Genomic DNA, 24,151 nt, shown 5'->3' with positions numbered 1-24,151 from the left:
TGTGTTGCCAAAAAAGCCAACAACCCTATTCCATGGCAGCGAGTCTCCGAGACAGGGTCTGCACCCTCAGGTCCATGCAACGGTGCGAAAAATCGCCAGGTATTCATTCCCACCCGGGCGCCTCCGTGGGTTTCAGAGCCCGAACGGGAACGTCCACGCTGCTGTTTTTAGTGCCACAACACAAGCCCCACCGGCCTGGGCTCTGAGTCTCTTTCCGCGGGTGTTTTCTTGCAGTGTGGACACAGGGACTTGCCCCAGGTCGTTAAAGCAGAGCTGGGACTGACTCCAGAACTCCCCGGGACCTTAACCTCAACCTGTGGCCTTCCCTACTGCTTAGCCCGAGGTATGGAGAGAGACCACAGCAGCATGATCCCGCTCTAGGCCAGCTGCACTGACAGTTACGAGCCTCCACTGCGGGGTTACTGTGACCAGTTCAGCACAGTTCTTATGCTCCTCGTCTGCTGGAGTCCTTAGCAACTGATCCTGAGTGTAGGGAAAAGAGCCACGGAAGAAGTAACATAGGCTGGTTCTATTTCATTTCCCCCCAGCTGACAAATCCGGTGTGGTCAGGGAGTATCTTTCCTACTCCAGAGACAGCGAGAGAGCCGCCTCCTCTCTTCCGTCTGGTCTAGCGGGTGGCAGGCTCATTCTCTGCCTGCTGGCAAGCCTGATCGGGGGGACAGGTTTTCTGCGCGGCGTTTGCTGGCCACGGCCGAGATGAACAAGGGCTGAGCAAGACTGAAGTAGATGCCCTGGAGTTCTGGGAGAAAGATGCCGAACAACAGCGGCTTTTGCCACCTTCCCCTGTGGGTGTAAAGGTGCTCGGGAGGGGTTTACGGAGGTGACGTGACTTTGAGGCATGGTTGGCATCGGATTTTTGCCCCCGTGTAGCTGCCGGTGCAATCCCCGAGTGTAAACTCACTGCCCTGGTGCAGAAGGGGGCTGGCACCTGCGCCGCCTACTCTGCTTTGAAACCCTCAACCCTGGGGCACAGCACTGCAGCCCTGTGCTCGTGTGTAACCAAGACAGTTCAGGGTGCAGTGGGTTGCTCTGCTCTGTCCTTTGTGCTGATATACACAAACTGGCAAGGATCTTGCGACGCCTGCCCTAAAAGTACTGTCCCGCGCTGTTCCCTGTCTGCAGTCTGCATGGCCGAGGCCAAAGGGAACAACAGCCGGATGATGAATCTTCCTCTTCTCCATCTCTCTGATTCTGCCTTTTGCTGCGGTGCTACCATTTTCAGCTGAATCCGTTTGGACTAACTGTCAAACTCTCTGCACACACATTGGCTCTTGCTTCCCCTCCCTGCTGGATGCGAGAGAGACTTGTGTGTTTCCAGGATCTGTCAGTGTTCAGGCAAGATCCGTGTTCCCCGGCCTCATAACAAGTTGCCAGAGGAAATAATGGAGCTAATTTAGTGATGCCGGAACAGGCCATTCCACGCACAGGACAGCGCCCCTTTACCAAACCCACTTTTCCCTCATTTATGATTGTAAAACAGAAGTAAAGTCCTACACACTCTGCCTGGCCTTTTACCGCATCCTTTACGCTCTCGCTCTTTACCCTGCTCCCCCTGGTCCCTGCTGGTCCTTGGTGAAGCTCGTTAAGCAGCTAGGACTCAGTTCTCTACTGCTCCACTGTCTACACCAGTGCAAAGTACTCCCAGAGCGGAATGGGTCAGGTTTGGTGTCGCTCTGGGGTACCAGGGCATGGTGACTGGCCTGGGTTGGGGCCCAGTGGCAGCCTCCACCCCATGTAATAACCCAGATTTGGGTAGAGGCTCCCAGCATTACCAGTATGGATGCTGCTCTGGTTGTTGCATGCAGAAGAATGCGCATGGAGCTGGCCTCCTAACAGAATAAGTGAGACCTCCAAAGCACCAAGGAAGTTATCAGAAGAGGTGAAAAAATTAACCCCCCGCCACCCCAGTGAGTATCCTTCTGGCCTGCTGTGGTTTGTCCTGAGTTAATGCAGAAGACAGCCCACATCATGCTGGTTTTCTGTTGATGCAGAACATAAATAGCCCTGGCACATTAACAACGTGAGATTCACAACCGAGAGTTGGCGATGGTCCCCAGCTGATAGCCACACAGGCATGTCTCAGGACTGCGTTCTGCTCTGTTCCTTGGTGGGGAGAGTTCAACATGTGGGGGAATGTCTGCTTGGAATCACAAAGGTCGTTTACGGATAGGATTTGGCCTGTGATAGTCCTAGGTCTGCAAAGGAGCCACCGCAAACCCCCAGTGCCTTTCTCAGATCTGCCTTGTTGTTTTTAATTTTGGAAAGCTCAGTTAGTGGAACTGGACTCTAATCTCGATTGTCAAGTAACATCTCTTATATTATTGACAATTTATCAGACAAGCTTAGAAAGGGGGGAAAGATGATATGGTTAGATTTAGAAGGAGGGGATAAATATGTCACAACACACGCTGTATTTGTAAATAAAGTCTGTTGCTGTGAATTTTAGCCTCCCACAGAAGGGGAAAGTCTATTTAGGTGGAGGACTGTCTGTTTGTTTGTCACTTGTGGAATCATTGGACACAATCAAGTTTCCTGCTACAGCAAGTCTGATTGTAGTCAAGATTGTTCTGTTTGAAGAAAGGGGGAAAAAAACAGTCCCTCAGCATGGAACTCGGAGGTCTAACGTCTTAATAAACCAGGTTGGTGACTTAGGCCAGTGCAACAGAGTCCCAGCCTGTTTCCCTCTGGGCAATCCTCCTGACCCCAGTTCTCGTGGTTAGAAACCTTCTGCTTGTGAGTGAGTTGTACCCTCTTTGAGCATTTAACCAGGTGTCTGTCCAGAGAGGAGCATTACTTATTTGTATCATGGTAGCGCTTAGGGGCCCGAGTCATGGACAGGACCCCTTTGGGCTAGGCCCTGGACACACCCAAAACACAACATCGCTCTCTGTCCCAAGGAGCTCGAAGGGGTACAAGGATGGCCCAGGCACTGTTGGGCTTGTTGACTCTCCATTGAATCCCAGGACCAGAGAATCCCAAATCTTGTTCGCTGTCGTGGGATGGGGAGAAGACCCCGGCAGAGGGGTGAGGTGACAGCCAGTGTGGTGCATCTTAGGTGATTGCAGACAAAGTCCCGTGTGAATGGCCAAAGGACGAGGAGCAGAGTGAGCTGATGGCTCCTGGGCTGCCAAGCCGCTACCTCCCATGTGCCGGCTTTGGGCCTGGGCTGCTGCTGCCGGATGGGGGAAGGGCCCTTGGGGAAGGGCTCGGGCCAGGCTGCCAAGTCGGGGACGGGAGCAGTCCAGCCAAGAGCTCAGCAGAGGGTTTGCGCCCAGCGCCCAGAACGTCTCTGGAGCGGGGAAAGTGGCGCCTGGATCTTCCATGTGCTGGGCTGTCCTAGGGGAAGCGTGGGCAGTCCTGGCTGCCCGGTGACCTCCCCGCCCTAGAGCCTGCGGACGGGGGCCAAACTGAGTGTGGTTCAAAGCAGACCCTGCGCCTCGGTCCTGCTGTGGTGCCTATCCCTCAGTCTCGGGAGTGCTGGGAGCTGTCACAGTAGCTCTGCGTTCGGGGCCCTGTAGCAGCAATCAGCGTTTTCCGGCCAGGACCTCAGAGCCGGTGCAGGGAGCTTCCCATCTACGCTCTCTTACGGAGCTGATGGCAGGTGCATTCTCCCCATTCTTGGCTCAAGGTAATTGCTACAGTTACAGCCGCGTGCCAGTTGGCACCTGCTCTCCCATGTGATGTTCAGGGCTTTAGGGAAACTTGAGGCACCGAACTTTCACTGTTTGCCCGGGGCTTTGTTCGCAGCTTGCTGTTAACAGCTGATTTAGTGGTGATCGAACCGTGTCCAAGTGCTCCTTGCAATATGAGACACATGTCAGAAATTCTCCCTGGGAGTCTGTTGTCGGGGCGTCTCCTCTCCTAACTCTCTTGCCTCATATAGGAGGAGCGGGGTGCCGGGAAGCACCCAGGCAGGGAAACCGGTCTGTTCGGTGCCATTCAGGTAAGAGCCTTGTAGTGCATTAGATTAATGATGCGAAGTATCGCCTTTTTAAAGCCATTTGTCCTGAACGAAGCTGGGATGAATTTGCTGGAAATCTATCTGTCGTAACTGCACTAAAAGCTACTCCTTAAGTAAAGTGATTGTAAAAAGAAATGGCCGGATCCTTTGCAGTGTCAGTAAGAAAAGCTCCCAAAGTAGCGTTTAATATGGATTTTCTGTTCTGATGGACTTTAGCATTGGGGGGTTTACGGTGGCTTCTGCTGAACTGTAAGCATGTGTCTGTTCTATCAAGAAGAATACATGTTTCTACTGTGTATATAGAAGTTAAGATATTCTAGTACTTCCACAGTGCTTTAGTACCAGGCTTTACATCTTCAAAGTGCTATAAAAATATCAGCTAATTACTTGCTATATGCAAACCGCTTTTAATGGGAATACTTGATGAGCTATAACTGTGATTTACTTCACAAAGCACAAACTGTGAGCCAACAATAATATGAAACCGTTTGGGTTGCATTCATTAGGATTTTTCTTGGTTTGTTGTATATTCCTGGCTTCCTTGTGAGTCTTTGTAAATACAAATATGTTTAAAATTCAGATGCCAAAGGTTTTGTCAGAAGACTCAATCTGGATCATTTTGATTCAATCCCAAATAATGAAAATCAGTCCTAGTTGTTACTAAATTATGTCTGGACTTAAACCACGTGATTTAAACTCCTAGCCATTTTAGCCAGGACTTCGGCGTTTAGCTAAAGCCTGTTGTGTTTGTCCCATGCTTCTTGTCAGAGCTGAATGCTGGAGTAGAATTGGTTTCAAAGTTACTAGTCGTTTGTGGGCCAGATCCTCAGCTGGTGTAAATCAGCACCACTACATTGACTCGAGCTGAGTTATGCCAATTTGCACCAACGATGTGGCCCACTGTTTGTAATTAGCCCGAACTGAGTACCGCAAAATGCCCTCGTGAGGCATGAATAGATGCATCGGATTCTGCACAGATTAAAGAAAGACGAATGTGTCTTCACGCTAGATGGGGCAGTCAGCTTTCAGTGCACGGGGCAATGAGCCTTACACGTGTCGGCATGCACCTCCAGAAAGTGGCTGGAATAAAGCCTTTGCTTGAGAAGGAAGATGACCACAGTTCATGAGAACCTGACCGGATGCTCCAGGGTTTTGTCCGGTAACAGGCCTTCCCTTCCAGGGACACTGAGTGAGATGCAGTCCAGGGAGATCGATTCTTTTAACACATTTGTCCTTTGATCATCTGTGTGTTACTTTCTTGGTGCCTCGGCTCATGTTCATGGCGGGGTGGTTGCCGTGGATCTTCTGTCTAGCACCAGCGATGGGATTGTGTGGTCAAGATTTGAAGCAGGTTAGTATGAAAGCGTCTCTTTGCTGCCTTAGTGCTTGATGCACTGAATAGAAATATGGGGTCCTTGTCATCCTTAACACCATGCACAAGCTGGAACCCACCCTCCGGTGCTCTAGTATTTTCCCTGCCGTTAAATGGGAAAGCCAGCAGAGAGGTTAAGTGACTTGCCTGAGGTGATCCAAAATCAGAGCTGGGTGAGGAATTCAGAAGTTCTCAGCTCCCTGGTGTGCACTCGGGCAGTAAAGCCAGAGAACTTTCTCTAGGATCGTTTCCAGAAGCTGAGTCTGCATCAAAAGTATATTGAGGAACTCTCACTGTTTCTGGGATGACTCTGCTTTGCTCATGCCGATTCAGAGGGACGTTCTGCCACCCGTGGTACTGGAGGGGTGCGACTTCCTATTTGAATGATTTATTATTGGTTTGACCTAGGCGCTCTATTGTGCTTGGAACCAGATTTTCAGGTTCTTGGCAGCCACTCACAGGAGTAGCTAGTCCAAGGAATTCCACTCCTACCTAAGCGCTGAAATAAAGGCCAGGCTTTCCAACGGGCACCCGATGAGCTGAGCTCTCCGGAAAATCTGGCCACTTGCTTAACAGCCTAAATGAGAGCGGCGCCCTCTCGAAAACTGGCCCATGGAGCAGGCCAGTCTCCACCCCAGAGCCGCAGCCTATGCCAGGACACATGAGCGGACGAGGGCAGGAGCCGTGAATCTGCACTAGCAAAAGCCAGCTGCCTAATTCAGCGCTGGTTTGGCTCCAGCGAGGGGAGCAACGGAGGAATCAGTCGCTGGTGCTGAATTTTGCAGCCGATTATTGCTGCTGCAGTCCAGGGCCTGGACTTCACCTTGCTCCGGCTTTCGGCTGCTTTCATCTGCTCCCACCCTTGGTTTTGCTCCTGAGGTTAGGAGCTGTCATCTGCTTCCCTCCTGAGGCCGGTTGCAGCCAGGGGGGAAAAGTCAGGAAAAGAGACTGTGTTTATCCACAGAGCAGGGCCAGCAGGGCGGGGGGTGGTGCCAGCTGCCCCACTGCCCATATACCTGCAAGGACAAGCTGGGGGTGGGCACGGAGACTTTCCTGGGCCTTCCTGCTGGGAGTCACAGCGAGGGGCAGGTTAGCCTTGCGCGTGGCTGCGTGGAACCTCTGCTGATAGATTGGCCTGGCCTCCACCATTCCACACCCAGCCCTCACGGGGTGGAGGTGTCCGTTCACCACCAAGCTGGCGGGGGGGATTCAAACTGGTGACCTAGATGGGAACGAGAGCTCGTTTCTGCTGACTTCGTTTAGGAAGGATGGGCTTGTGCTTAAAGCACTGGACTGGGACTTGGGAGATTGGGTTCCGGTTCTGCCACAGCCCCCTGTGTGACCTTGGTCATGTCACTTCATCTCTCTGGACCTTTGCTCCCCCTGTGTGAAATGGGGTTGTCACTTGGTTGGGGCCGCTAACAGCACTGCTGAATATGCTGTGGCTTCCATTCTCAGGGCTGAAGCTGCCCTGACTCCAAAACTCCTGAGAGGATAAAGATGAAACCGTCCCAGTCTGTGTCTCTAGAAAATCAACCACAAATTGGAGTTGGCCTGTACGCCCGCTGCAGCCCGTATGCTGAAATGCAGATGATGAATGCTCTAACCTGCTGTTCCATAGTCATCAAGTTCCGTACATTTCACCCCCCATTAAGTCCCAAATCAATATGACTGGGATTTTCAGCTTCAGGTTGATTTGGCAACTCTCTGGTGGCATCGTAATGGCCCATCGGGGTAATTTAACCCCTGTGTCTGTCTCATACGGTTGGACAAAGATGTTGTGAATCTAGTGAGTCAATTAGGCTTGATAATAGGAGAATGTCCAGAACCAAGAGGGGGAGTTGGGTGAAATCCACTGTGTGTGTTCTTCGTAGGACGGGGCTGGGCAAAATGCAGTGCAGCGCCCCAGCAAAGCTAGTGCAGTTTCGTGATGCTTCTGAGGAAGCTTTGGGAGCGTGCTATGGTGCCTCACCCACTTATGTGACCTGAATTTCCAAAAATAATCCCCCGCTGGGCCTGGCTTAGTAACTCGGAGTTAATGCGGCCGAGCGGGACGCCTGGGGGCTTGTTCTGTGCCTGCTTGGGCCCGCTCCGACAGGAGCGTGGTGAAGAGCCGCGCTCGTTGCAGGGTTGCATGTGCTGATACAGGCACCCTATATAGCATCCTTCACCCAGAGATCCCAGCACGCTTTGGAAACTTTAACAGAGCCTCACGACTCCCCTGCTGGGTAGGGAATTGTTGTGATGTGCATTTAAAAAGGGGGTAAACTGAGGCACAAGATGCTACAGTGACTAGTCCCATGATCAGAGGTTGAAACTCACTCCTGCCTAGAACTAGGCTGAGGCACAACTTAAGCCACCGAAATAAGGCTCCAAGCTTCAGTCCCGTCTAGACCCTGTGTGCAGGGGAGAATTTCGCTCTCAGTAGATAAGCAACAGAGGCGGGAATACAGCCCAGGAGTCCTGCCACCTTGGTCCCACGTACAAAACACACATGGAGGATAAGTCATGATGTTGGGTGGGTGAGAATGTGAACCTCTCTGGGGCTAAACACAGCCTGCTCTCCGGTGGCCTCAGGCAGTTCAAATCCAGGCTCGTGTTCACTCGTGTTCAATGGCTAGGTCGGAGGTCGCTTGAGCATCTGAAAATTCAGATCCCAGACCTAGGAGAGATTTAACTCCATACCTTTCCCCTTAATGTCCATCTGGCTGCTCCGTGGGGGGAGGATGAGCTCTGCAGTTGAGCACTGTCTATAAAATAGTCCATTTCTTCATTTTAGATGTTTAATGCCTCCGGTTCTAAATTCTCTCTCGCATTTGTCCCTGCATTACACCCTGTTGCGATGTGTGCTTCTGGAGTTATTTAAAGAAGAGAGAGAGAGAGACCCGAGGTTATGGACTGTGATACAAGGCTATAAAAATGGCCGTAAAATGATAAACTAGCTGCTACTACGGCATGAAGACTTCCCTGCCTCATGGTTTCTTACTGTATTCAGGGTCTGGAGATGAAGATGTACCATGGAAATCAGCCAAGATGCTGGTGGGGGTTGTAATTCTGCGTTCTTGACTCGGCCTAGCTAATCCAGCTTCAAACAGCAGTGAGGACATAGCAGCTTGCGTGCCAGCCCAGGCTGCGACCTGGAGTTAAAGCTGACGTGCTGTACCCTCACTGGGTTAGCTAACAGCAGTTAAGAACACAGCTTTGTTTGCAGTGGGGATGTAGCCTGAGTCACAATGAGATTTAGGCTCCTAAGTCACTTAGGCACTTTTTGAAAACTTTATCCTTTGTCTGCTTCCATTTCCCAGCTCAGGCTCCCTGAGCAAAGCACAGCAGTTCTCATTCCTTCGGTTTATTTCTTGCTGCCCCCTGGAGCTCTAACTGTGTCTCTGTCTTCCAGGCTCCTGCTGTACCCTCTCCTAGATTTTAAGGCAAGGAGGGATTGTTCCGATCACATAGTCTGACCCAGGCTGGAGAATTGCACCCAAGGGGAGAATATTTATCCCTCTTATTACAAATGGGGAAACTGAGGCTCCAAGAGATGAAGTGACTTTGCCAAGGTCACATAGGGAGTCTGTGGCAGAGCCAGATCTCCTGAGTCCCCAGCCAGTGCCTTAGCAGCAAGACTCACTGTCCTCACTTTGCCTCCCCCCCCCCCCCCCCGGCAGAGGTGGGGCTTTCCCTTCCCTGCCCTGTCCATGTTGGCAGCTCAGACCTGGCTGTTCACCAGGCTTCTGCCCCTCATCACACTGCGGGCATTGGCTCATGTGTGCTGGGCAGCCCAGCACCTGCCCCTGGTGCTTTCTCACAGCCTCACCCGTAAATGCCCCGCGGGCGTCACTCTGAGGAGAGAGACTCATGGGAGCACTTAGTGCCTCACTGCCAAGATCTCTGGTGGCATGACGGTCCAGTGACTCTGACCTTCTTTTATTTCAGAGAGATTTAGACATCTGTCAGGGAGCTTTTCATAGCTGTCAGGAGACCGTGCCCCTGTCTTGCCATCTGTGGAGCTAGGGAGGCAATTTCTGGTCTCCTGGGGACCAAAACCCATCGGCTCCAGGGGGGAAAACGCATCTGTCCGCTCTGCGCCAATGTGGAGCTTTTGCTGCCCGCCTGTGACCAGATCTGTCGGTCGACCTGGAATGGTGGCTAAAGTCTCGTGTGTAAAAGCTGTTCCATAGGAATTGCTGGAGGCCCGTCTAGCCCAGTCCTGTCTCCCGTGGCAGCTGCTTCAGAGGCAGGTGTAAGACACCCTGCGGGAGGCAGCCTTTGGATAACCTGCACCCAGAGTAAACTTTTTCCTACCCCCCCATTAGCCAGAGGTTTGTGCCCTGTCTCGGCCTCTGTGCATCGTGTAGCTACAGGCATCGACAAATGCAGAAGCTGACACCGGCAAGCGGCTGTTTAAAGATTGGTGGTGGGAGGGGGGTGAGTAGTGGAAACCACACCTGTTGCACTCAAGCAACCACTGATCTTATTAAGAATCAACTGAAGTTGCAGATCCCCTTGTAAAGTTGTCTCCTGCTGTGAGCCAAGGCCCCCCAAACCCCTCCAGAGGAGAAGGGTGGTCTAGTGGGTTAGGACACTGGGCGGGGCTCCAGCGACCCGCATTCAAATCCTGACTCAGCCACAGATGTCCTGTCTGACCTTGGGCAAATCACTCAATCTACTCTGTGCCTCAGTTTCCCTTCTGTGTACTGGGGATGCTATCTGCCTACCTCACGTGGCGTCGGCGAGGATACACTCCAGTAGTGATTGAGAGGGGCTCAGATATGGGGATGGGAAGTGCCTGGACAGTTCTCTTTTTGGGCCCAGCGAATGCATGTAGAGGACTGAAGGGGTGCACTCTGGCTGGGGTGAATTTCACCTATTTCAGCCAAGCAGTCGGCAGCTGTGAAAACACGAGTCTCCGGAGCTAATCCGTGGGCCCAGATGGGCAACTAATCACCGAATTACAGAGCCGACGCCTGAGGAGCGGAACGAACACGGGAGGCACTGGAGAAGTTAAGTGAATGAGATAGGCGAGCATACGGCTGGAGCAGGCGTTTTCAGTCTTGTAACGAGAGCCGTGACGGGGAGCTGTGCTCTAATCAAGGCAACAGCGGGGCCTTTTTTTAAGACCAGTGAGATTGTTGAGATATTTAGTCCGGATAACGTTCCAATTTTAGCTTGGCTGCCCTGGCTGCAATCATGGTGAAAATACCCAGAACGGTAAAAGGAGGGCATTGGAGAGAGAGACACACACACACACACACACATACACGTACGTCTTGCCACGGCTGCTGTGTCGGGACATGTGAGGCTGGGCTGCTCTGTCCCCTCAAGGTTCACTGGTGTGTTGTCATGCATCCGTCAGGCCCAGATTCCAGACCCTCGTCTCCTCAGAGTTTGTCTTGCTTTGTTGCTGCTTTGTTTCGGCTGAGGCTGGAGGGAGAGGGCTGGGATGCTGGTCCCACGCCGCGGTGGGCTGCAGGGAGCAGCAGGAAAAGGCCCTGTAGTCCCCAAAGCGCTAAACTGCCACTCGAGAGACCTGGGTTCAGTTTCCAGCTCTGCCACAGACTTTCACCTTGGGTGACCTTGGACACGTGACTCCATCTACCGTGTGCCTCTCAGTTCGCCGTCTGTGTCCAAGCTCACAGAGGGCTGTGAAGATCAGATCCAGCAGTGATTCACAGGGACTCGGCCCCCGTCGTGCTGACAGCTGTATCATCAGTAGCACTGTGCCGGGGGCCAGGAACAAGCTGGGGAGATTGACAAATCCCAGAGCTCAGTCCGGTGTGTGTTGTCTGACCCATGGCCATGGCACCGTGGGGCATCTGCACAGCTGCCGTAGCCGGGTGGTCAGCGAAGGGCTGGGGGGGGGGGGGGGGGGAGGAGCTGTTTCTACAAGGGGGCAGGACTCTGAAGCCCCTGCTGCCCAGGAAGGTGCAGAGGGTGTGCCCAGAGAACGCCAGCATGCAAACAGCGAGCGGTGCTCGCAGCTGGGGGTGCGAGCTGACTCCCCCTCTGCAGGTGCTGTTCCCCAGTGTGTGAAATTCAACCTGGGCATAGGGCCCACCAAAGGCCTAGATACCACTCAGGTGCCACCCAGGCTCTCAGAATAGGGCATAGGTGGTTATCGTGCCTAGACCCCGTGCTTGCCGTCTGCCTGGGAGGGATTTCAGGATTTGCCGCACAGGAACCTCGCCTCCACCTTTCTTACGAGCCTGGCAGAGTTACTAACGGCCCGGCTCTGAAAATTCGCCCCCAGAGGCTTCCTGGCAGTGCCCCTCCGAGACCTTGTGTAGTTAGTTCCCGCCTCCCCGGCCTGTTCTGCCACGGTTGTGTTCTCTTGCTTTGCCTTCAAAAACCAGAGGCAATGGGAGGGAAAAGCGACGAACTGGAGAAAGGGTCACATGAAAAATAAAAAGGGGGGGCAAAAAAAAAAGGTTAAAAAAACAACCCCACCCAAACCCTAAGAGTCCCTCTGAAAGGAATCAGAGGCAGAAAGCGAGAGCTTGTCCTGTGTAAATCAGAGAAATGCACCCGGAGTGGATCCTTTTCAATCACTTGTCACAGTCCCTCTTTCTGCCCTGTCCTTCTCTCTGCTGGCTGCTCCTGGGTGTACAAGCAGAGGCAAGCAGCAAATCCCAGACGTGTTTGCTGGCTGCTGGGTCAGTCGATAATGCCTACCTGCCTCTCAAGCACCTCTGAGCATCCCAGTGCAGCTGGCACCATGGGTTATCGTGCATTGTGGTTAGGTACCGTACATTGCAGGATTCCAGAGTTGGCAGAGCAACGGTTTTGTTGTTTAACTCCTTGCTCTTGCAGCAGGAAAACTCCGTTCCACAGCACCTATGGCAATCACAAGTGTTCAAAACCCATGAGTCAAAAATCACGAGACTGGCTTAAAAATCGTGAGTTGTTTTTTTTTTAAATTACATTGTGGGTTCTTTTATTTTGAGCCTTTGGAGGAGGTCACGGTTTAGTTTTCCTCCACCAGGGGTAGGTACTTAAGGGAAGACCCACAATGCCACGAGACTCGTGATAGACTCATGAGAGATGACTGTGACGAAGCAGGACTGTTCTTAATGTTTCCTCTGAATAGTGTGGGGGTGCCTCAGTTTCCCCTAGGCAGTTCTTAAGTATATAGGGGGTGGGGTGTGTGATCATTGCAGAGCCCTAGAGGGCAGGTGTGTGCAGGGGTCTGGACACAGAGAATGGCCGACACCCTGTTTCCTGGCAACTGATGGCCTGGGCCTTCCCTCTCTGCAAGGTGAGAGCTAAAGAGTTGGAGAACAAAGGAATCAGGTGACCTCCTGGCCCGGGGAAAGGGACAAAGCCCAGAGGAGGAGGGGCTGGAGGGTGAGTCAGTTTGGGGCTGGCTGGGACATGGAGTGAAGTCTCCCATAGTATTCTTGTCACCAAGTTAAGGAAGTATGGGCTGGATGAATGCACTATAAGGTGGGTAGAAAGCTGGCTAGATTGTCGGGCTCAACGGGTAGTGATCAATGGCTCCATGTCTAGTTGGCAGCCGGTATCAAGTGGAGTGCCCCAAGGGTAGGTCCTGGGGCCGGTTTTGTTCAATATCTTCATAAATGATCTGGAGGATGGTGTGGATTGCACTCTCAGCAAATTTGCAGATGATACTAAACTGGGAGGAGTGGTAGATACGCTGGAGGGGAGGGATAGGATACAGAAGGACCTAGACCAATTGGAAGATTGGGCCAAAAGGAATCTGATGAGGTTCAATAAGGATAAGTGCAGGGTCCTGCACTTAGGACGGAAGAACCCAATGCACAGCTACAGACTAGGGACCGAATGGCTAGGCAGCAGTTCTGCGGAAAAGGACCTAGGGGTGACAGTGGACGAGAAGCTGGATATGAGTCAGCAGTGTGCCCTTGTTGCCAAGAAGGCCAATGGCATTTTGGGATGTATAAGTAGGGGCATAGCGAGCAGATCGAGGGACGTGATCGTTCCCCTCTATTCGACATTGGTGAGGCCTCATCTGGAGTACTGTGTCCAGTTTTGGGCCCCACACTTCAAGAAGGATGTGGATAAATTGGAAAGAGTCCAGCGAAGGGCAACAAAAATGATTAGGGGACTGGAACACATGAGTTATGAGGAGAGGCTGAGGGAGCTGGGATTGTTTAGCCTGCAGAAGAGAAGAATGAGGGGGGATTTGATAGCTGCTTTCAACTACCTGAAAGGGGGTTCCAAAGAGGATGGCTCTAGACTGTTCTCAATGGTAGCAGATGAGAGAACGAGGAGTAATGGTCTCAAGTTGCAGTGGGGGAGGTTTAGATTGGATATTAGGAAAAACTTTTTCACTAAGAGGGTGGTGAAACACTGGAATGCGTTACCTAGGGAGGTGGTAGAATCTCCTTCCTTAGAGGTTTTTAAGGTCAGGCTTGACAAAGCCCTGGCTGGGATGATTTAACTGGGAATTGGTCCTGCTTTGAGCAGGGGGTTGGACTAGATGACCTTCTGGGGTCCCTTCCAACCCTGATATTCTATGATTCTATGATTCTAAGTGCAGATGGGATTGTCTGGCTCACTGCCCCCCAAAATGGACCCAGCTGAGGGGTCCGGTTCTCTGCACCTACAAGCTCTGTGTTAGACCATGTTCCTGTCATCTAATAAACCTTCTGTTTTACTGGCTGGCTGAGAGTCCCGTCTGACTGTGGAGTTGGGGGGCAGGACCCTCTGGCTTCCCCAGGAGCCCCGCCTGGGCGGACTTGCTGTGGGAAGCGCACGGAGGGGCAGAGGATGCTGAATGCTCCGAGGTCAGACCCAGGAAGGTGGAAGCTGGGTGAGCTGTGTGTCCTGCAGACAGGCTGCTCACAGAAAGGAGACTTCCCCAGAGTCCTGCCTGGCTTCATGGGGAGCAGTTCTAGAGCATCGCCCAGGGACTCCGTGACAATGACAAATGCTCTTTCCAACTTCACGAGCAAGAGTCTGAAAAAATTAGCCTAGCGGTGGGCTCCTGAGTCCCTCCACCAAAATAAGTGGCCCGATTTTTAGCAGTGCCACATACCCACCAGTTCCCATTCACTCCAGGGTGCAGCGGTTTTCAAAACACAGCCGCCTGTGTAGCTGGGTAAATAAGGATTTAGGGATTACGAGCCTGCCCGATTGTATCACTTGAACGGTACAGCTGTAGTGAAGCCGGTACAATGCTTCTGTAGACAAGACCTCCCTGGGCCCAAAGCAGGTACCAGAAGCCAGCGTGTCCGCTGTGTCCAGCGGAACAGCAAAGCTCCAGGCCTCTCCAAGCACCATAGCTCATTCTACAGCTCGAGAGCCGCCCAGGCTTCCTCTGGAGTTTGTTGTGATTGAGATATATCAGGGCCTGGGCCTGGGAATATTGGGAAAGCTCTGAAGTGGGCTAATGATGGATAACTCCCCCCGCCCCCATCGCCCACACCATAAGGTTGATTGTATTGTGGAGTGGCATTACAGTACGGTTCTAATTATTGTTCCGTGTCACTATTATTGTTCCGTATCACTAATTCATCTAACCATGTTCTGTTCTGTGAAGGTTTTTATACCACCCTTAGCGCCGTCGTTTCTGAGAACGTTTCCGTCGTGCATTAAGTGACCGGAAGGACCTCAAGTGACTGATGTCAGTCACTTCTCTCCGCTCTGCCCAGGGGAGAAGTGGGGGAGCAGCCTGCTGTTTGGGGTTTTATTTTGGGGGCAGTGATGTGGGCACCATGCTGTGTGTGTGAGCGAAAGCTGGTCGGAGCAGCGCGCCTGTCGCTTGGAGAGGATGGTGCTGCAAGGTTGGATGGTTCTTGGTCTCTACAGACGTTCGTCTCCTGTCTCACACTGGTCCCTGGGAAAGCACCGTGTCCGTGCTGCGGACAGCTCTCCTGTGCCTGGAGCGTGGGGTTGTCCACCATGTTCCTTGTCCTGGAGCTTCAGATGATCTTAGCTTTGGAGATAAAGGCCAAGACCTTGCCCGTGACTTGCTGGTCCCTGGAGGGCTGGCCTAGGGGGCGTAGAGCAGGTGGACGTGCTGCGATGTTCTGTACCGGTTGGGCTCCCTGGGGGCGATGGCTTCGTGCCCAGGTGTAGCGCGTTGCTGGAAGCTGACTGGAGCTCTCTGAGTCACCGTTGGCTCAGGGTGAATGCAGCCACTTCCCTGCAGGCCTCAGGCTGCAGATGGCCCATCCCCTGCCACTTGTGCCTCCCCGCAGCCTAGTTCACCATTGCCGCCTTGTGCCATTGCGTCTGCCAGCAGGCAGTGTGACGTGCTGCCGAGTCAGGACGATGGTGTTTCACGCTTGCTTTGCCCTAGCATGAACCACAGTGTGTGCTGCACAGTGACGCTGAGCAAGGCCAGTGGCCATGCCCCATGTTCTCCCGTCCCCATTATTGCCAAGGGACACGTGCTTTGTTATCTCCTGTTTGTCCAGACGACTCCTTCCCTGGCATTGGGAGGCCGCTTCGAACAGGGTGGTTCAGGACGGTCACCCAGCCGTGTACAGACCAGGATTAATTGAGAGGTCGTCTTTTACCAAGGTCGTCTTCTACCTTGATTAATGGGCCTCCTTGGTCCTCTCTCCCAGTATCTTCACACGAGCTTTTCCTATTCCACTAGGGCCGTGTTAACTGCCTCGGCTTTACTGCTGCCCTGCTCCTTCCCCTGCAGCCATGACTAGCTCAGGATGCTGCACCCCTGCTCCTCCATTGGAGGTGTGAGTCCAGTCACGTCCGCATGGAGACGTGTTGGCTGCTGCTGCTTCCTTGGATTTCCCCTTTGCAGCCTGCTGTGACTTCATGACGGTGCATGAGATAGAAACATAGGCTCTATGTTTGTACAGCACCTAGCACATGCCTGGACTCCTAGGTGCTAACACAGTACAGAAAATAATAATAATAATAATTTGGGCATTAAGTCTCATAGCACATGTACTACAGACCCTGGCTCCTGGAGTCATGGGAGTACACCGGCTCTCAGCCTTCATTTCACTAGCTTTTATACTTGCAAAGGAAGGCTGGAAAATGTGATTCGAGTGTCACCGATGTGGCAACATCTGCCTGAGTTTGCAGAGAGCCTGAGACAATTGCTCTGAACTGTGTAGTGCATTTCAAGAGGGTGTTAACTCCAAGACCGCTGCTCTGGGGGGTGCTGGCAACCCCAACCCAGTAGAGGACTGTGTGAGTGGCAGTAGGGGGAGAGTGCGGTGGGCATAGCCCCCACTCCAGCAGGGACAAGCAGCTGGTGGGTACATGCTGCCTCCCACACCCCCTGCTGCCATTCCTGCTGCTTTCCCTGGGGTTCTCGTGTTGCTGCCCTGGCCTCTTGGGGTGGGAAGCCCCTGCCACTCCTAGTGGAGGGTGGGACAACGGGGTGGGGTCTTGGGGGAGTGACTCTGTCCCAAGGGGTTCCAAGGCCCCCTATTGCCATTTGCCAGACCTGGTCCCAGCCTTGCCCACCCTGCTCCCTTTCCAGCAAGCTAGGCACACTTACAACTTTTGCCATCTCAGGGGGAAAAGGAGAGTGTTTGCTCCCTCTTGAGGCTGCTGGGAGGTGCTGCGCCCTTGCAAGGGAAGAGCTGCTGGACGGGCGCTCGGGATGGGACGGCCCAGACCGTGGGTTCGGTCAGTGCCTTTCTCTTGCTGCTCCTCCCAGGGTTTTTAAGCTATTTCACCAGTGCAGCGGTTGCTGGGAGTCTTTCCAGCTGAGCGGGGCGTGAGCCGTGCCAGCCAGAGCCGCCGGAGGGGCTCAACGTCTCTGAAAACCTGGCTCTGCCGGCGTCCCAGGGTGGGCTCTGGAAAAGGGAGCCCCACAGAGCGTGTGGGGTTGGCGAGGGCGTAGGGGAGGTCATGGGTCTCTTTGTCAGTCACCTCCTCTCCCCCTTCCCCTGCTCCGAGAGGCCTAGAGAAGCGTTTCGGAGCAGAGGGAGTCGGTGCAGGGGTCGCTGGGGGACAGGCTCAGGCCTGGGTCGTACAGGAAGTCGGATGAGATGGCCTGGAACTCTGTGACCCTGACAGGAGACACCCCGGCTCTGCAGATAGGGTGGGGGAGGCCTCTAGACCAGGGGGCCGGGCAGGGCAGGGCAGCCTCTGACCTGCGCTGGTCACCGCGAGAGCTCGCTAACGGGACACAGCGCCGCCGGGCTCAGGGCTCCTGGGTTAGCAGCACTGCCCGGCGGAGGGCTCCTGAATGGGCCCAGTAAGGGGTGTCGTCCTGGGCCTGTATTAACAGCACCGCTACTGCTCGGTGCTTACAAAAACACCGTCCTCACCTGTGCCAGGTGGAGCTCGCCCCCCTGGTGACGGGACTGTTCCCAGGACTCCAGGGATGGGAGCAGGTGACTCGAAACCAGGCCTGCTGGGAGTTGAAGGCCAGGGGGGTCCAGTTCTCTGGGGCTCCCAAGCAGTGAGGTCTCTGCAAGGGGCCTGGGGAAGGCTCGGCAGCAGGGTCTGACAGGGATCTGGAGCCCAGCTGGGAGGGCTGAAAAGGACTGTAGGGCGGGCGGGTGGGGAAGCCCTGATAAAGCGCTAGGAAGCCTCTCTGAGCCTAGTGGCAGCTGCTGACGTGGCTCGCTGGGGATATGAGGGCTGGATGGTTCTGTGGAGTGTTTGATGGGGGTAAACAACACCCACAAGGGGAGAAGTGTGGCAGAAACACCAGCTGCCGTGGTTTGTTTGAGGCAAAATGGAAGGAAACTGAGGCAGGGCCTGGAGCCAGACCTGGGAAGCCCTGCTACAAGTATCTTTCAGCAAAGGGCTTTTAAGAGCCTTCAGCCTCACAACCCCGCCACTGACTGGGTAACACAGTGTCCCTGTTCGGTGAAGGGGCTTGTCCGAGTGCCCCAGGTTAGATTCAGGACATAGCCAGGAACAGAGCCTGGAGGTCATGGACTAAAGGCTAGAAACTGAAGCAATCCCCGGCTCTGGGAGGGAGTGGGGTCTGGTGGATTAGAGCAGGAGGGGCTAGGAGCCAGGACTCCTGGGTTCACTCCCCGGCTCTGGGAGGGAGTGGGGTCTAGTGGGTTAGTTTGGGGGGGGGGGGGCTGGGAGGCAGGAGTTCTGGGTTCTGGCTCTGTGTCAGAAAGGGGAATGGGGTCTAGTGGGTTAGAGCGGGAGGCTGGGACCAAGTGTGTTAGGCGCTGTACAATCCTAGAATAATAGACAGCCCTTGTCCAAAGGAGCGTGCAGCCTAAGCAGACAAGATGGACAAAGGGCAGGGAAAGGGATAGAACATGCAAGGAGAAATACAAACTTACGTTCAACCTGAAGTGACAGGAATCCCCGATTCTCTGTCACATCCAGGAGGTCAGACTAGATGATCAGAATGGGCCCTTCTGGCCTTTAGTTGGATGAATCTAAGTGCCCGGTTCTGTGCTCTGACCACTAGACCCCCCCCGGGCTGAGTAGCTGCTGCTGAGCCAGTCGATCCCATATAACGCTTCCTGGTCTCAGGCACGAGCTTGTCTAGTAGGATGCAGGGACCTGCCTCGTGTCCCACAGACAGTAGCAGAACCCCTCTGTCCAGCTGGTCTTTGCGCTCCCCCCGAGGTGTCTCAGGCTGTCTGTACAGTGTGAGTGATAAACACCAGCTGGGGCTCTATCTTTCTCACCTTTTCGGGGCCCGCCTTTCAAGGGTGGCAAATGTTCCACGGGCCCCCAAACTGGGGTGCAGCCGAGCTGCTCCCTCAGTGCTGGCACATCTCGGAGGGCACCATTTTTCATTGTCACAGCACCACTGGGTGAACGAGCTCCTCCCTGGGAGCGGTTTCCCGGCTCCCCCTCAACTATCCTGTGCAGGGCTAGCTCCTGCCGACCCCCCAGACACGGGGATGCCTGCGGACCGAAGATGATTTCAAGCTCCACCAAACATGGCCAAAGTACCCCAAAAAACCAACCCCCAGCTCAGCCCAGTGTTTGAGTTGAAAGGGGGAAAGACCACACACGGCACAGAAGCGTGTGGTGGGGGCGGCCATCCTTCTATTTAAAGGGGCCTCCAAGTCGGAGCTGCAAATCTTACCTTTTGGCACCTCCACAGTGTCAGAGGCGGCATTGGGGACGTAAGGGCCAAATGGAAGGGTTTGGGCTGGCAGGTGCGATTAGCTGTGAGTGCAAAGCAGTGCCCCACAAAAGAGGAAGCTGTGATGGGCGTGAGGGTGGGTGAAGAACCCCCCATTTAGCACAGGCAAGTAAACGATGTCCTTGCAGTGGACGCTGAGCTGGCTTCAGGCAGGAGCCTCTTGTACTCTGCTTGCTCCCTGGGAGAGATTAGCTACTCGCCTCCAGAAAGCCAGAGGACACCGGCCATCCCTGGGGAGCTTAGAGGTCTGTCATTCACACCAGGATTGTTGCTGGTGTCAGGGAACTTTAGGGAAGTTCCGTCTTTCCCCATCCCAAGCCCATTGTATCCTCCCGGAAATGCACAGCTACCCACAGCTTATGCATTAGGTAATGCCTCATGCCTAATGCCAACTCCCTGAGCTGTGAAGGCTGTTCCTGTTGCTTTGGGAGCCTCTGCCGTACCCCTTCTCCTTAGACCCAACTCAGAGCGAGACCCTAGGCAGGCAGAGAAGCCAGGCAGGTGTGTGACCTAAACCTGCCTTGTCAGTGCAAGGTAATTCCCACCTTGCCTGGACTCAGTCCCTTTAAAATCCAAGCACCCGCTCACTGGGGGTGGGGGTTGTGCTTCCTCCCGTAGATATGAAACGACCGCTGAGCCTGCCCCACTCTGCTGAGAACAGGACCCACCTGGCCGAGACGGCGGGGAGCCAGTCGGAGCAGCGCACGAAGCGGGAGAAGAAGCACCAGTCGTTCACGCTGTGCGAGGTCTGTAACATCCAGCTCAATTCGCCTGCCCAGGCGCAGATACACTACAATGGAAAATCCCACCAGAAACGCCTCAAGCAGCTCAACAAAGGGAAGATGCCGACGGGCCAAGGTGAGGGGTCGGCCGGCAGGGCTACCGGCAGGGCAGCTGGAGCCCGGGGGCGCTGGGAAGGGCTTGCCTCTGTCGCCCGGCCCCTGTCCTTATGGGCGTAAGTTGGAGTGACGAACGGCCCGGTTGCGTGGCTGGGGTTGCTGCCCTGGACTCCGACTGCTGTTGCATATAAAAACCTACCGTCTCGGCCATCGCCAGCCTGCCCCAACAAATCCAGCCAATCAGGGGGTGGGAGTTAGGGGGATACCCCAAGCCCCCAGATAAAGGAGCGTCTCCGCCTCCTATTGGACGCCGGTCGCTCGCTAGGATCTCTGAACCCAGATGTCTCGGTGACCGTGCGGCCTGAGTTTGCCGCTCTTCGGTGTCCGCGTGCTGTTCCCGTGCGTACACGAACGCGGTCGCCAGCCACTCTGGTTTGGTTTGGGTGCCTTTTGCGCAGCTGCTGGAACTAGAGGTGCTGTGGGGGCTGCCGCGCCCCCTGGCTGGACGTGGTTTCCATCATATCCAGGGTTGAGCGTTTGGTTCACTGGCTCTCAGCCCCCCCACTGAACACATTGGCCCAGCACCTCTGGCCTTTTGTGCACAGGAATGGCCATGCCGGCCGCCCTGGGGGATGGTGTAGCTGTTACGTGGCCAGGTTGCCCTGTTTGGATTCGGACAGTCTCCTCCCCTGGCGACAGGGCTACCTGTTTAGTGGCGTCATTTTATGATCTAGTTTCCCAGCACACCCATCTTTTGTAACTACCTCATGCCGGTTACCTTCGGCTGGCGAAACTCATTCCGTGTTGGTGCTAAGGGTGAAGGGTCAGTTTTCACAAGCACCGACATCACTGTCACAGGCAGGTTGGCCCTTGAAGGGGAAATGGGCCCCACTCCCCCGTGACACGACCTATTTGCTGCACCAGGTGGGGAGAAATGAATTGTCAAGCGAGAGCTGGTCCTGTGACAAACCTGGGTGCTGCATAGCCATCCCTGGCCAGGAGGGGACACTCGAGAGGTGCCTGACCCTGCTTAAATGTCCCTTTTCAAAAGCGAAAAGTCAGTGGAAGTCATTGGAAATCAATAGGACCTAGGTGCTTCTGAAAAGTTTCTCCTGCAATCCTTCTGCCCAGGGGTTTTGGAAGTGGTGACCTTAATAAAGCACCGTGAGGTACTGTGCAGTATTCACACAATGCTAAACGTAGATCCCTTAAATCCACCACAGCTGTCTTTTATGTTAAATTCTTTGCCATTTGTACTTTTCTGCTGCTCCATTTGGCTGTGCGTCGTCAGGGCTCAGCATGGTGTTTGCACTGACGGGTCAGTGGACTGCTGACGGGTCATTGGTGAAATGTGTGCCGTTGTCTGTTGTTAGCTCATTTGGAGTCTCATGGTAAGCAAATAGTGATTTGTGACCTGCTGTGACATTGTCACTTGATATGTTTATACCATAAACTGCTCAGTTAAAAGCCAAGAGGTAATCTTTCCATTTAATTCAAACAGCTCTGCACCTGTGTTAGACCCAGGGCTATCAGGGAGTTCATGTTTTCCATTTTTGCTTCCTGTATTTATTGCCAAATTCACAGCTGCATAACTTATCTTAGCTGGCAGCCATCATGCTTGTCCTGAATAGAACTTGGTGGGCATTGCTCTTTCACTTCTCCATGTCCAGATAGCCACTGGGTTGTGCTTAGTACATCTGATTTGGTGCCATATGGTACTGTGATGTAAAGTCCTTCGCAGAGAATTCCCATCGTGTGCAGCAGCTCCTCGTACAGTCCCAGTCAGACGGTGCATGGAGGTGTTCTGGTTTTCCACCTAGAATTCTTCTATCAAACTCTTGTACGGTTGGGTCACTTCGTGTTTCTCATTTTGTTTTGCGAATGGGGAGCACCTCAGTTCTCTTCAAAGGCCTTTTCCTGCTGCTCCTCGCTTTCGCTAGACCATAAAATGCATCCATTGACGCGAAGCTCTTCACCAGAGCCCTTGTTTCACATTTACCCAGTGTGTTTGCAACTTCCTGCCCATTTTTCCGCAGTTTCTCTGTAAGGCCTGTTTCTGCCTCCGCTGATTTCAATGAAACCGCTTACAGCCAAAACCAACCAGTTGCATTTCATAGAATCATAGAATATCAGGGTTGGAAGGGACCTCAGGAGGTCATCTAGACCAACCCCCTGCACAAAGCAGGACCAATCCCCAATTAAATCATCCCAGCCAGGGCTTTGTCAAGCCTGACCTTAAAAACTTCTAAGGAAGGAGATTCTACCACCTCCCTAGGTAACGCATTCCAGTGTTTCACCACCCTCCTAGTGAAAAAGTTTTTCCTAATATCCAACCTAAACCTCCCCCACTGCAACTTGAGACCATTACTCCTTGTCCTGTCCTCTTCTACCACTGAGAATAGTCTAAAACCATCCTCTCTGGAACCACCTCTCAGGTAGTTGAAAGCAGCTATCAAATCCCCCCTCATTCTTCTCTTCTGCAGACTAAACAATCCCAGTTCCCTCAGCCTCTCCTCATAAGTCATGTGTTCCAGACCCCTAATCATTTTTGTTGCCCTTCGCTGGACTCTTTCCAATTTATCCACATCCTTCTTGTAGTGTGGGGCCCAAAACTGGACACAGTACTCACCAATGTCGAATAGAGGGGGACGATCACGTCCCTCGATCTGCTCGCTATGCCCCTACTTATACATCCCAAAATGCCATTGGCCTTCTTGGCAACAAGGGCACACTGCTGCCTCATATCCAGCTTCTCGTCCACTGCACCCCAGGTCCTTTTCCGCAGAACTGCTGCCTAGCCATTCGGTCCCTAGTCTGTAGCTGTGCATTGGGTTCTTCCGTCCTAAGTGCAGGACCCTGCACTTATCCTTACTGAACCTCATCAGATTTCTTTTGGCCCAATCCTCCAATTTGTCTAGGTCCCTCTGTATCCTATCCCTGCCCTGCAGCGTATCTACCACTCCTCCTAGTTTAGTATCATCCGCAAATTTGCTGAGAGTGCAATCCACACCATTCTCCAGATCATTTATGAAGATATTGAACAAAACCGGCCCCAGGACCGACCCCTGGGGCACTCCACTTGACACCGGCTGCCAACTAGACATGGAGCCTTTGATCACTACCCGTTGAGCCCGACAATCTAGCCAGCTTTCTACCCACCTTATAGTGCATTCATCCAGCCCATACTTCTTTAACTTGCTGACAAGAATACTGTGGGAGACCGTGTCAAAAGCTTTGCTAAAGTCAAGAAACAATACATCCACTGCTTTCCCTTCATCCACAGAACCAGTAATCTCATCATAGAAGGTGATTAGATTAGTCAGGCATGACCTTCCCTTGGTGAATCCATGCTGACTGTTCCTGATCACTTTCCTCTCATGTAAGTGCTTCAGGATTGATTCTTTGAGGACCTGCTCCATGATTTTTCCAGGGACTGAGGTGAGGCTGACTGGCCTGTAGTTCCCAGGATCCTCCTTCTTCCCTTTTTTAAAGATTGGCACTACATTAGCCTTTTTCCAGTCATCCGGGACTTCCCCCATTCGCCACGAGTTTTCAAAGATAATGGCCAATGGCTCTGCAATCACAGCTGCCAATTCCTTTAGCACTGTCGGATGCAACTCGTCCGGCCCCATGGACTTGTGCACGTCCAGCTTTTCTAAATAGTCCCTAACCGCCTCTATCTCCACAGAGGGCTGGCCATCTATTCCCCATGTTGTGATGCCCAGCGCAGCAGTCTGGGAGCTGACCTTGTTCGTGAAGACAGAGGCAAAAAAAGCATTGAGTACATTAGCTTTTTCCACATCCTCTGTCACTAGGTTGCCTCCCTCATTCATTAAGGGGCCCACACTTTCCTTGGCTTTCTTCTTGTTGCCAACATACCTGAAGAAACCCTTCTTGTTACTCTTGACATCTCTTGCTAG

General features: G+C 53.3%; 1 protein-coding gene across 10 annotated transcripts in view; it reads left to right on the top strand.

Annotated features, from left to right (window-relative positions):
* The window catches only part of LOC140904058 (zinc finger protein 385C-like), a 194,697-nt gene that overhangs the window by 52,968 nt on the left and 117,578 nt on the right, over positions 1 to 24,151 (top strand). For 7 of the 10 annotated variants that reach the window (XM_073326284.1, XM_073326279.1, XM_073326277.1 and 4 more), the window contains one exon: positions 20,011 to 20,250. The exons of 1 other annotated variant lie outside the window; for it this stretch is intronic. In XM_073326284.1, coding sequence (XP_073182385.1) covers positions 20,011 to 20,250 — 240 coding nt within the window. Of the gene's footprint in view, positions 1 to 3,600; positions 3,650 to 3,904; positions 3,965 to 20,010; positions 20,251 to 24,151 lie in introns of those variants that run through there. 2 more of the 10 variants (XM_073326281.1, XM_073326282.1) reach the window with 2 other exon arrangements.

The sequence above is a fragment of the Lepidochelys kempii genome, chromosome 27, assembly GCF_965140265.1.
Source record: "Lepidochelys kempii isolate rLepKem1 chromosome 27, rLepKem1.hap2, whole genome shotgun sequence".
Taxonomy (NCBI): domain Eukaryota; kingdom Metazoa; phylum Chordata; order Testudines; family Cheloniidae; genus Lepidochelys; species Lepidochelys kempii.
Note: the sequence above shows the minus strand (reverse complement) of the source record. Positions and strands in the feature narration are given on the sequence as shown.